This window comes from Leiobunum rupestre, chromosome 3 (assembly GCF_980474605.1).
Source record: "Leiobunum rupestre chromosome 3, qqLeiRupe1.1.hap1, whole genome shotgun sequence".
Classification (NCBI taxonomy): domain Eukaryota; kingdom Metazoa; phylum Arthropoda; class Arachnida; order Opiliones; family Sclerosomatidae; genus Leiobunum; species Leiobunum rupestre.
This window is the reverse complement of record NC_143386.1, coordinates 26,945,966-26,957,714: the sequence shown is the minus strand read 5'-3', so window position 1 is coordinate 26,957,714 and position 11,749 is coordinate 26,945,966. Positions and strand designations below refer to the sequence as shown.

At 34.4% G+C, this 11,749-nt stretch overlaps 2 protein-coding genes across 2 annotated transcripts; one reads left to right on the top strand and one right to left on the bottom strand.

The window, feature by feature from the left end:
* The first annotated feature begins 452 nt into the window (after positions 1 to 452).
* Positions 453 to 8,422, top strand: LOC149950978 (uncharacterized). Its single transcript, XM_090169542.1, has 3 exons — positions 453 to 517; positions 587 to 1,119; positions 8,390 to 8,422. Exons 1-3 carry the CDS (start codon positions 499 to 501, stop codon positions 8,420 to 8,422), a joined length of 585 nt encoding a protein of 194 aa, XP_090025668.1. The 5' UTR covers positions 453 to 498.
* A 2,123-nt stretch (positions 8,423 to 10,545) lies between these two features.
* LOC149950977 (uncharacterized) lies at positions 10,546 to 11,415 on the bottom strand. Its single transcript, XM_090169541.1, has 2 exons — positions 10,686 to 11,415; positions 10,546 to 10,625 (listed from the first exon to the last, which is right to left on the bottom strand). The coding sequence occupies exons 1-2, from the start codon at positions 11,413 to 11,415 to the stop codon at positions 10,546 to 10,548; spliced, it is 810 nt and encodes a 269-aa protein (XP_090025667.1).
* Positions 11,416 to 11,749: the final 334 nt, after the last annotated feature.

The window sequence follows — 11,749 nt, the reverse complement described above, 5'->3', positions numbered from 1 at the left end:
AAACAACCTTCTAAAATTATAGCCGTAGTGATTATTTTAATTACAATTTTCTTATTTGAGTTCATTTTGTGGTATTTTGAAAACGTTTCTACCGTAAAATTGTCACTTTTTTCACTGTAGTTCTCAAAATGGTATTAAAAGTATACTAATTTTATGTTAATTTCTATTAATTGTATTGTTTTCTAGGATATGATTGCATCACAACCTCTCGAGAGGAAACTACAATGGGTTTTTTTCTTCTTCCAAGTGGATTAATATGTGACGTCAATGGGAATAATTAGAGGCAGTTTCGAGCACGGGACGGTTTAATTTCGAGTGTCTAGAACTGTTATCTCAGAGTGACAGCCGATAGAATTTGAAGGTTATTTGAAGGTTAGATCACGTGATGAATTAATCTCAACAAGATAGGAACTGATTAATCACCCATGCGTCATTTCTCTCTGAGACGCTGAACTGAAAAGAAGTGCATCCGCTTTGCTCTCGACATCTACCGTAAACATGGAAAAACGATCTATTGGTAAGCATTATTTTATTAATACTATTACTATTTCAATAGACAAAGGCTTAACATTTTCATTTTCTATAGCCGAGACGCATACCGTATCCAAACGCCGGGGCAAAGAAAGACGTATCAACATAAAAATCACGTTAGGAGGATCAGTCTACATTTCTTTTGGTTTCGACGGATCAAAATTACAAGTTCTCTTCTTCAAAAAATCGAACGAAAATATTCTGTTCCTGACCTCCGAAGCTTTCACCAATCTACTCTCTCTTTGGGGAGAGCTTTTCGCCGCTACGCAAACCGGAGCATCGTCTCTAACCCACAACATCATCGACTATCACGACAACAACGTATCCGTCGTCGCCACGATCAACAACATCAAATTGAACTCTGCCTACGGTCATGTTCTGGATCTGGGAGCTCGCGAAATCGGTGAGTTCCAAAAAAAAATTGATTTTATTCGGTTTCAAATAAATCTTTTAAACGAACATAAAAATGTTATCGAATGCATGTACTTAGCTATTGTTAAAAACCTTAAAAAAATTCACGAATTATTATATGGAAAACCTTTCGAGGGTTTATTTTTGTACCCAGATCAATTTAATTCGTACCATCAAGTAAAATCTTATTTTGGGTGTTTTAAATCACCCTCAGAAGTACTACAAGATTTTACTAATTTACTCGTAGATAATCAATTAACCTGTAAACTTAGCTACTTTAATTTGTTTTCATTGTGTAATGCACAAGATAACCATCTAATGGAATATCTGATAGTACCTACTAACATGTAAACCAAAGTTCTAAAATAAAAAAATTAAATGTAAATAACTTGTTTTTATTGCCTAGAGATTAGAAATTAAGGGGTTCAGAAGTGATAAGCAAACGGGTAAAAATCTAATCTCCAGATATCCGCGCGAGGATAACTAATTCTGGAGAATGGGGATGGGGGAAAGCAACTGGTGATTAGAAGGGGTGAAAGCAATGGGGTAAAGGAGCTGGTGAACGAGAGATAAAGTATCCAGTGAATGGGGGGTTGGGGGAAAGCAACCCGTGAACGGGAGAATCTGGTGATTAGAAATTCTGGTGATTAGAAATTCTGGTGATTGAGAGAGAGAGAGGCGCGGGTGGGGGAGGAACGGGAGAGGCGCGGGTGAACGGCGGGAGCCAAGCTACAGCTTTGTGTCTATCTGGTGATTGAGAATGAAATTCTCATTCACCAGAAAAAATGAAATAACCTATAAAAAATATACAATAATAACCCAGCCAAGCAGCAAGTTAATTCAAATACTAATGAATCAAGCAAAAGCGATTCCGAATACCCTTAGTAATAAAAATTGTAATAGCAGAAAAAACAATAAAAAATATATATAATAATAATCCAATCAAACAAAAAGGTAATTCAAATACTTACAACTCCAGAAAGAGTCAATCAATATATCCACGGTAATGAAAATTGTAATAGAAAAAATCAAAAACACCTTACCGTTAACAATTCCCGGTTTATAACGCACACAAAAAAACCCTTAACTGAATAGTGAAGTCTAAACAACAGTGCATATCTCAAAATAAATAACACCAACGTTATATGAAAATATATCACACATTTAAAGCCGATAAGAAAACACGTAAAATAAATTACGAAGTTACGAGTAAAGTAATACCACTTGAAATTGTATTCATAAATGACCCTTAACGGTTCAAAAGTACCGATAGACCAAAAAACTTACAACTAAAGACCTGGTGCAGAGACTTTTGCGATTGCTGTTAATTTTAACTGGATCGCAATTAACGATTCAGATTTAGCGAGCTGTTTATTTTGCGATCCTCGCAAGCGAAATCGTGGTGCAGAGACGATTTAGCGATTCCTGTTCATCGGCGACGCTGTTATTTTTCCGAATTTTTATACCAAAGTCACGGAAAAATAGGAGAGCTCGATTTTTCACGAAAAAAGCTATCACGTGGTTATGGTTTGCTTGCATTTTGACGATGAAATCCTGGCTCTTCTAATTAATAATTTTCATATTCTAATTTTATTATTAGGTTTTTTGAATTTATATAGTTAAATCCGTTATTTTATTAAAATATATTTATATAATATAGCCAAGTAAGGCAGCAAATCATGAGAGGTTATCCAAAATCTTTTTTAAAGCAATAAAATAGTGCATGAAAATTAGTTTGTTCTTCTAATATTACTCTCATTATTTATTAGATTGGTTGCATTTATTACACAGTTTAATAGTTTTGTTATTTTAAAAATATTTTTTTATAATACGGTCTGTACACCATTAAAATAACGAATGGAAATGCAATTAATTACTTTAATAAGCTAACATTTTCCGAAAAGAATTCTCTGTTAGAAAATGAGCCATATCATTTGGTTTTTGGGAAAATATTTATTTCAAAACTTAGCTGATAGCAAATAAAATAAATCTAGTTATAAAATAAATCAATAAATAAATAAATAAAAAACAGAAATTTCACGAGTGTACAAAAATTGGTAATTGTCTTAGACAATTTCTAGCTAAATATCCTATAATGATCACACGTAAAACAATCGTCCTGTTTTTTATATAATTAAGTGGTTGTTATTCCTAATTATCTGGCATTTATATAGCCTAGTCAAGGTATAAATTGTAACAAATGATATAAGCGTATACAATTAACTGACAAACACTTTTAAGGTAATACATCAAATTGGCTCGGTAAGCTCTTGATCAGAGATCCTATATAGCTACGGTAAGGGAGATATGAAAGTCTATGCTTCAGCAAGGGTAAAACTCCGTACAGTGTCTACCCCCATTTTTCCCCTTCAATACGGAAGCGCAGAGAGTAAGAACTTTGTTTTCCCACAGAAAAATTATGAAATAACTGGACGCCCAACCAAGTATTTTAAATAGCCTGTGCCCGAAAACTGGCGTGAATTTCAATAGGTTTAAAAAAGGAAACTTCAGTAATTTGAAATTTAATATCATTAATATTGCAGTTTTTAACATAAAAACCTAATATTTGACCGTAATAAACGGTAATTACATATATTATATAAAAATAACCTCTAATTTACAAATTTAAGGTAATACGTTACTATAACAGTGGCGCACCCAGGATTTTTTTATGGAGGGGGCCCTGATTGGTCTAGTAAACTAAGTTGAAATAATTTGAAGACATTTAATGAAAGACAAAGAATAAAATCTTTATAAAAGTTTATTAGATGGTAAAGTTTAGTTTTCGTTTCTTTTTACAAAGTTCTTGGACAACTTCGCTGGTGGAGACATTAATCTCTCTATGTATATACAACATATCCAATCCATTTAATCGAGATTGAGTCATGGTTGATCTTAAATAAGTCTTTAAAAGACGTAACGTTGAAAACGACCTTTCACTAACGCAAGATGTTACCGGAAGTGTTACAAATATTTTAAGTAAGCTATATATGTTAGGATATATAATTTTATCGCATTTCAATAACGCGTCAATAGCGTTTTTGCAGGGATTGCTTGAAACAGGGTTTTAAAAATTTTGGTGCCATAATATAATTTCTGCTATTAAAACCGTTGAATTCGTAGTAGACAAATCACGTTCGTAAAATTCGCAAAGCTCAAGAAATTCATTTATTTCACTTTCTGCTAAGATATTTCCTTTAGGCAGTGCCAACTTTCCCATTGGGCCCGTTGGGCCCTGGCCCAGGGCCCCGAGTTCAAGAGGGGCCCCCTCAGGCCTAATACAAACCATTCAGTATTAAAAATTTATCTTTGAAGTTATGACTAAACGAAGGTATATCTTCGCCCTATTTTTGTGTTTCACTCAGACGTTTTATTATGACGGGCGGACAACGTCGCCGCATTTTAAATCTAAGCTGATTTCTACCCTCGATAATTTGTTTTCCATCACCAACAGTTTTTCGGACACAGCCTTTTTATATATTAGAGTGCCATAGTGGTTTAAATGGGCGCTTCAATAAAACATCTTCAAGGAAATTGCCAAGAAGTAATATATCCGAGAGCCAGGATCTGAAAGTTACTGTTTATTTGGTGCTTGTTGAAATAATGAAAACTTTTCACCTGTAAACAGCATATCGGGTTTTTCCTAAGCCCTAATATGTATAAAAAAAGCTAGCTGGCTTAGGCTGGCTAAAAGGAAACACTTGTTGCATACCATACAGGTGAAAAGATTCCATTATTTCAACAAGCACTATATAAACAATATCTTTCGGGTCCTGGCTCTCAGATACATTACTTCTTGGCGATTTCCTTGAAGATGTTTTATTGAAGGGCCTATTAGCTGTTCAACTGAAACGTTTCTCTAAGCAATTTTAATAGCATTATGGAACCGCTTTGTGTGGTCGTGGGATTTCAAGAGTTGGTTTTTATAAATTTCCAAAAGAATGTAAAAACTTAAGTCTTCGCCCTATTTTTGTATTTCACTCAGACGTTTTATGACGACGGGCGGACAACGTTGCCGCATTTTTAGTCTAAGCTGATTTCTACCCTCGATAATTTGTTTTCCATCACTAACAGTTTTTCGGACACAGCCTATTTTTATTTATTAGTAGGCCAAAATGATTTGAATTAGCTGTTCAACTGAAACGTTTCTCTAAGTAAGTTTAATAGCATTATGGACAGGGTGGGAAATAAGGATTTTTTTTAAAGTGGAGCAGTGACCCACCTAGCCAAGAATATATTAACTGGACCACGACCAGTGCACGTCGTCTGCTACATTAGAATAGCGTGTTTTAACCATAGATATAAGAAATGTATATAAAAGTCTAGATAAATTTCGGGGCGTCTAAGCCTAACATAAAATACGGAATTGACACCTAGCAGACACCGACGAAGGCACGTGACCAAGAGCGCGAGCTCTCTTAGCATTTTAGTACTAAGTGCTTGACCTTTCCGCAGGCCGTAGTCTTTAGACAATATCTGTTGGTGACTTTTAGTATAATTTTAAAGCAGGAGACAATGGCTCTCGCGACGATAGCACGAGTTTTCTTACCGATAGATAGCGCCTTATAAGGATAGCCTGCAGAAATTACGCGTTTCTGCTATATGTCACCTCGGTATTCACTCCCTTTGAAATATTTTATCTAGACCTTTATATACGTTTAATATATCTATGGTTTTAACTCTTAACCGTTTTTAAAAGCTTGAATTCTAGGGCTGTGCTCGAACTGGACCTCAAATAAGTAATTGGAAATACTCGTCGATTATCGAGTACCAAAAATTGCATAGTCGGGTACCCGATAACTCGATTAAGCTGCTGTTAGTTCAGAGATGGTTTTGGCAACCTTTTGGGGTAAAAATAATAAACGGTACCTACAAGACGTACAAACAACAAATACCTCGAATGAACTTGGGGATGGATCACGGTTTTTAATACGTACTGCGCCTGCGCGGTTTTAGTTTCGGATGTCGGCTGGCGTCTTAACTTCCTAAGCAATATACGGACAGACGGTACATTAATAATTTAAAAAAATGTATATTGTTATTTTACTTTTAATTACTATAATTAGGCTAGTAGGCTAGTATACTAGTCTTTTATTTCCCACTTCAATATTACTCGACTCGAATATTCTATGGAAAAAAATCGTACTAGATACCTGACTCGATTGCCTAAAACCACTACTCGCACAGTCCTAGTTAATTCGAATTGGAATGTAGTAACATGCCCCAGCCGCCATTACAGAGACCTTCAAATCCAAAGACTAATAATATAACATTCGGAGCTACCAATTTCAAAATATTTACCTCGGATTAATTAAGTGGTCCAGTGAACCACTAACCCCCCTCCGATTTAATTAAAAAACTGGTCCGGGCAATTTTTAAACTGTTCATTTGCCCACTGCCACCGCCTTATTTCCCACGCTGATTATGGAACCGATTTGTGTGGTCGTGGGATTTCGAGAGTTTGTTTTTATAAACTTCCAAAAGAATGTAATAACCATTGAGTTGTCAGTATTATTCCCAATTAAATGGTAATAACTTAAGTCGGTAACGTCTGTTACCATACACAAATATTTTTACATAGTTTGAGCACTATGGGATAATTGTTTTTCTCCGATGCGTTTCATGAATGGTAATTAATTTTTAAATATAAAAGTTTATAAGAATTATTTTTGTTTTTAACTTTTCTACAGTTATTTATTTCAATTCTAGGTGCTAGGCCGACTTTGTTGCTTGTTAGGCCTATGCCATCATTTCAGTCTCACTGTCTGCCGCCTGCGTTTAATTAAACTGTATAATGGGGTATAGGGCTAGATATAGGTAAGCTCGATGTTGGAAAATTTGCTGTAAATTATTAGCCGATAGCCGGTGGAAAAATTCGGAGTACAGAAAATGTTCTGTAACGAAAATTCGGCACCAAGTTAGAAGAGATATACACATTTGCCCCTTCTCTGGAGCTTAGGCTGATTAATTTGAAAACTTCTGTTTTTTTTTTAAATAAGTAAAATCAGATAAAGTGACCGAGATAAATATTACTAAACATATTTTTAATGTAAAAATTATAGATAAGTTGTTTTAGAAGATGTTGTTTTATTTTATAGAGTATATAATATACGAATATATTTTATTCGTAGCTTTGACTATAGCCGCCATTTTGGGCGGGATTTTTTCTAGGTGACGTTGTGCCACGTGATACTGAAATCACTGTATACACCGAACGTTCCCAGAGGCGAATATTTTAGGAAAGTTCTAGATTTAGGGGGTGCAGTTTAGACGGTGAATTTTGCGACCCCCCACCACTTTTTACTATTCAACGAGGAGGGATGGTGCTATTCCTAAAAATTAAGGGGGTACATTAACATCCCCCCCCCCCATTTTTACGCCACTCGAGGGGGCCCCCAAAATTAAAAGTGCCAGGGGCAAAACAGTATGTAAAGACGGCCCTGCCTTTAGGGAGAAGAATGAAAAAGTTTTTTAATATGCTCCGGTGTCGCGTGAAACGTTCGCGGAGTTGACTTATAATTTGGTCCAAAAATGGTAAAAACGTAGTCCTCCTAAAATATTCTTCGACGGAATCCGATGGAACATTGGATCTCAATGTTTGTTTCGATGTAGTCCTTGGCTTTTTAATATCGAAATTGAAGTTATTAGCTTTTAAACACGCTTCATCGTAAATTTCTTTAAACGAAGATTCCGGTGATTCACGAAGAATACTTATTTGATCCACAACGTCATCAACAAAACTTAGGGCATTTAACAGGTCACTATCAGATTTTTGCATTATTTTAGACAATTTTAATGTATACGCGCAAATACTTTTTGTATGGTATATAAAGATATCATAAAGCTAAATTCGCACAAAGAATTAATCAAAAGTTTTGAGTTAGAGGTCGAGTCTTTATCGTCCCAAGAAGACGTTATTGCTTCAAGACTATGTATTACAGCATCATACAACTCTACCATAGTAATAATTGCTTCTTGTCTTTCTATCCACCTAGTCGGGCACACTGACGTAGTTTCTGCCTCTTAGTTTCAGGTGTAATTTATCAATATTTTGAAACAATACGTCTTGTCTTTTTGGGGTATTAAAAAAATTGTACACCTTTTCAATTATGCCGATGCAATTTCGTATTTGGGTCACCGAAACGGCATTTCCTATTGCCAAATTTAAACTGTGGGACGCGCAGTGAACATACAACGCTTGTGGGTAAATCGCTGATATGTGAGAATGAACACCATTAAACTCTCATTGACGCTGCTCCGTCGTACTCTTGCCCACGTAGATACGACAAATCGATTCCATAATCGGTAAAGCTTTCTAATATTTTATCAGACAAGTTTTTACCTGTAGTACTAGTTGCAGGAACGAACTGTAAAAATTGTTCACAAATTCTGATGTCGTTTTCTTCGTCTATATATCTAACACACAATGAAAATTGTTCCGTTGTAGATATGTCGCAAGTTTCATCCGCAAGAATGGTAAAAAATTTCGCTGAATTAATTTTCATGACCAAACGGTTCAAAATTACTTCGTTACACGCATTTATTATTTGGTTTTGAATGTTCCAGCTGATGTACGTTGTGTTTTTACCACAATGCTTTAAATGTTCTATAAGGTTTTCGTCACCCGCATCGACTCTCGCTCTTAACAAAGCTCGAAAATTACCTTCATTGGCAACTGGTTCGTTTTCAATTGAAAATTCACCATAATCACGATGACCTCTTAGGGAAATATTTTGCCGACCGCATAAAATAACTGTTTTAATTATTGGTTCTAATCGTTTTCTATTAGTTGCTGCTTGAGATGCACTGCTTAAATCAATTTGTCGATCAATTGAAGTAACAGTGTCCGTCTCGTATATCGCGAAGCTTTTCTTACGTCCAAACGGCCGTTATATGATATTGCGTATGTTGATGATTATTAAATTTTTCAATAGCTCTTTTCCAGTTGTTATAACCTTGCGTAACTAACTGACCTGGATCTTCGGATTTGTTTTTTCCAACATTAATAGGAGCAAAAAAAACGCAATATCTACAATACGCATTGTTTTCAACTTTGGAATACAAAAGGCCAATAATTTTTTTTAAACCAACTATATTGAAAACTTCGATTATGACACGCCGTGGACGTTGCGGGAAATTAAAATTTGGTTCAGGTTTCCATACCCTTTTCAATATATCCAAATCTTCCTCAGAATTTAATTTTCGTTCTTTCAATATTGAAATATCGCCAGAATAGTCAATTCGCTAACGAAAACTCCGGCAGCGCCCCCTATCCACACTGCGTGTAACTGTATAGTGGTGATCAGCATTCAGCAAATAGTGGTGTGCTACTGATGAGATGGTATTATATACGTTTTAACAGCGAATTAGTGTTTTCTTGGTAAGTAGGATTGAATGTCAAGTTTAAAGACATAATGTTTGGTTCTAATTATATACTGTCATTGAGATTTGAAGTCCTTTTGGATTTACTTAAAACATTGTTAGAGTAGGCCTTGGAGCAATATTGTTCAAATAAAAGATGACATCTCAAAAAGGTATGCTAACATTTAATTGGTATTCTATTATATTATCCTATTTTAACCTTTATTTATTCCATAATAGTGAATCTCACCATGGTTGAAATTTGGAAATACATTGGGGAAAAGCCAAGAGCCTTAGAAGAAGGAGAACAGATGTTTAGAGAAAGCCCAAAAGGATCAAAATGGGAACAAAATGGAGAAAGTTGCTCGGGCCAAATTTTCGTGGCTTAAAAAAGTACAAGTATTGGAATATGGCCTCTTAATTAACTTAAATAATCAATTTCTAGCTTTTAGTCCAGATGGATTATACATGGAAAATGGAGAGATAAAATTACTCGAGATTAAGAAGAAAATATCAATTGAAGATGCTGTCGCTCAAAACAAATTTAACTTCTTGAAAACTGGAAAAGACGGAATTTATTTACCAACTAACGATTGTAGAGGCTACTATGCACAAATTCAGCTTGGCCTTTATGTGTTAAACATAAAAACATTCTCATTTTTCTTGTATTCTCCCAAGGGCTATCTTTTAATTGATATTCAAAGAGACGAAGATTATTTGAAACAAAACATAGTCAAATTGTGCAATTTTTATTTCAAATTATATTTACCATTACTAGTCAAGAGTAAGTGATTTTTAAAACAAAAAAGTTCCTATTTTGTACTGTGCCAATTAGTATTATATAAGAAAAGTAAAATGAATTTGATCAATTAATGTTATAAATGAATTTTTACTTGAAGTCTTATTTATAATAAAAGATTTTTAAACTTATTTGATAAAAATTAATAAAATAATCATCATCGTCATTAAATAAGATTTAAACTTAGTCATCAAATTTACTAATCCACATATGACCTTCAGAATTTTTAAACTTATTTGATAAAAATTAATAAAATAATCATCATCGTCATTAAATAAGATTTAAACTTAGTCATCAAATTTACTAATCCACATATGACCTTCAGAATTTCGTCACAGTAGGGAACTAAATCAAGGTCAAATTTATCATTTAAAATTTTAAATAATTTGATTCTTTGAATGGTTATCTCCACGTGAACACGATTTTTTACACTTTCTTCCTTACTAAACTGTTATTTTTCTCAAAAATGGAGGGATGTGTAGAGCTATGCTATTGGCCGCACATTCATCTTCAATAAGGAAGCCTAAATTTAAGTTGAATGAGTTTTAAAATATTTTTTAACATATTACACTTTTATGCATACCTTTGTCAACCATAATTCCATCAATAAATTGTTCACAAAGATTTATGACCCCACTCTCAATGGTGACTTCCTTGTCGCTTACTTTTTCACCCCAGGGGTCGCTAACGAGCGTGATCATGCCAGAAGGTGAAATTCCAATGATAATTTTTATTGTGTGAGTTCCTTTATAATGGCTGTAGGTTGCCACTCTGTCGTGAAATGTGTTGGGCTTCATCATAGGTACTTCTGAGCAGTCCAACACAATGCGAGTATTATTAAACTCTTTAAAACATTTAGGAAAGTTACTTCTGATATTTTCCATATCCGGCCAAAAGATCAATTTCTTCAATACTTCAGCAAGGGCACAAAGGGTTCTTTTGAAATATGTTGAAACTGTTCGATTCGAAATGACAAATAATGAAGCCAAAGCGTCAAATGTCAAATTTGACTTAAGCTTCATTAGGGTTAACAACACCCTATCTTTTACAGGCATTAGAAAATTAGAGAGCTTGCTCTGGTTTTCAAGCCCTAAAACCTCACTTGAAAGGCTTTCAAATAGTTCTTTCCCAATGCCAGTAAGAGACACAAAATCAGCATTTTTCATTCCATTGCTTGAAATTCCAACTCTTGACCCAGCAAAATACTTTCCATGGTCCAAATAAACTTGAACACCAATAGACACATTCATTACTCTAGATGGTTTGGGAAATTGGTCCTTTCCTTGAGCTTCAGTTGTTACTTCAGATAGCATAGCTAAGTTTGATAATGACAAAACATTATCATCCGGAGCTGGTTCACATAGAACTGCTTGATTTAAAATTAAATTTGTGTTATTATTATATTTATTATTTCACAAAAGTTAACCATAAAATAAGAATACCTTTAGAACGCTTTACGTAACGTTGAGCTCGTTCTTTTAATCTAACTTCGGTTGATTCTTTAATTGGCTTACATGGCAATTTTTCAAACGTCTTCTTACAGATCTACCATCTATTGATGAGTTTTTCGATTAATTTATTTTAAAAAAATTAATATTATTTGCATCTCACCATTTCTTTCCAAGAAGTCATCATCTGTAAAATGGG

Excerpts from the sequence above, each read along its gene's own strand:
- LOC149950978 (XM_090169542.1), top strand. Across the intron at positions 1,120-8,389 it reads AATTTAATTCGTACCATCAA|ATATGTCGCAAGTTTCATCC; the intron begins GTAAAATCTTAT and ends GTTCCGTTGTAG.
- LOC149950977 (XM_090169541.1), bottom strand. The coding sequence starts at position 11,415 with ATGCTATCTGAAGTAACAACTGAAGCTCAAGGAAAGGACCAATTTCCC. Across the intron at positions 10,626-10,685 it reads TGGAATTATGGTTGACAAAG|GCTTCCTTATTGAAGATGAA; the intron begins GTATGCATAAAA and ends ACTTAAATTTAG.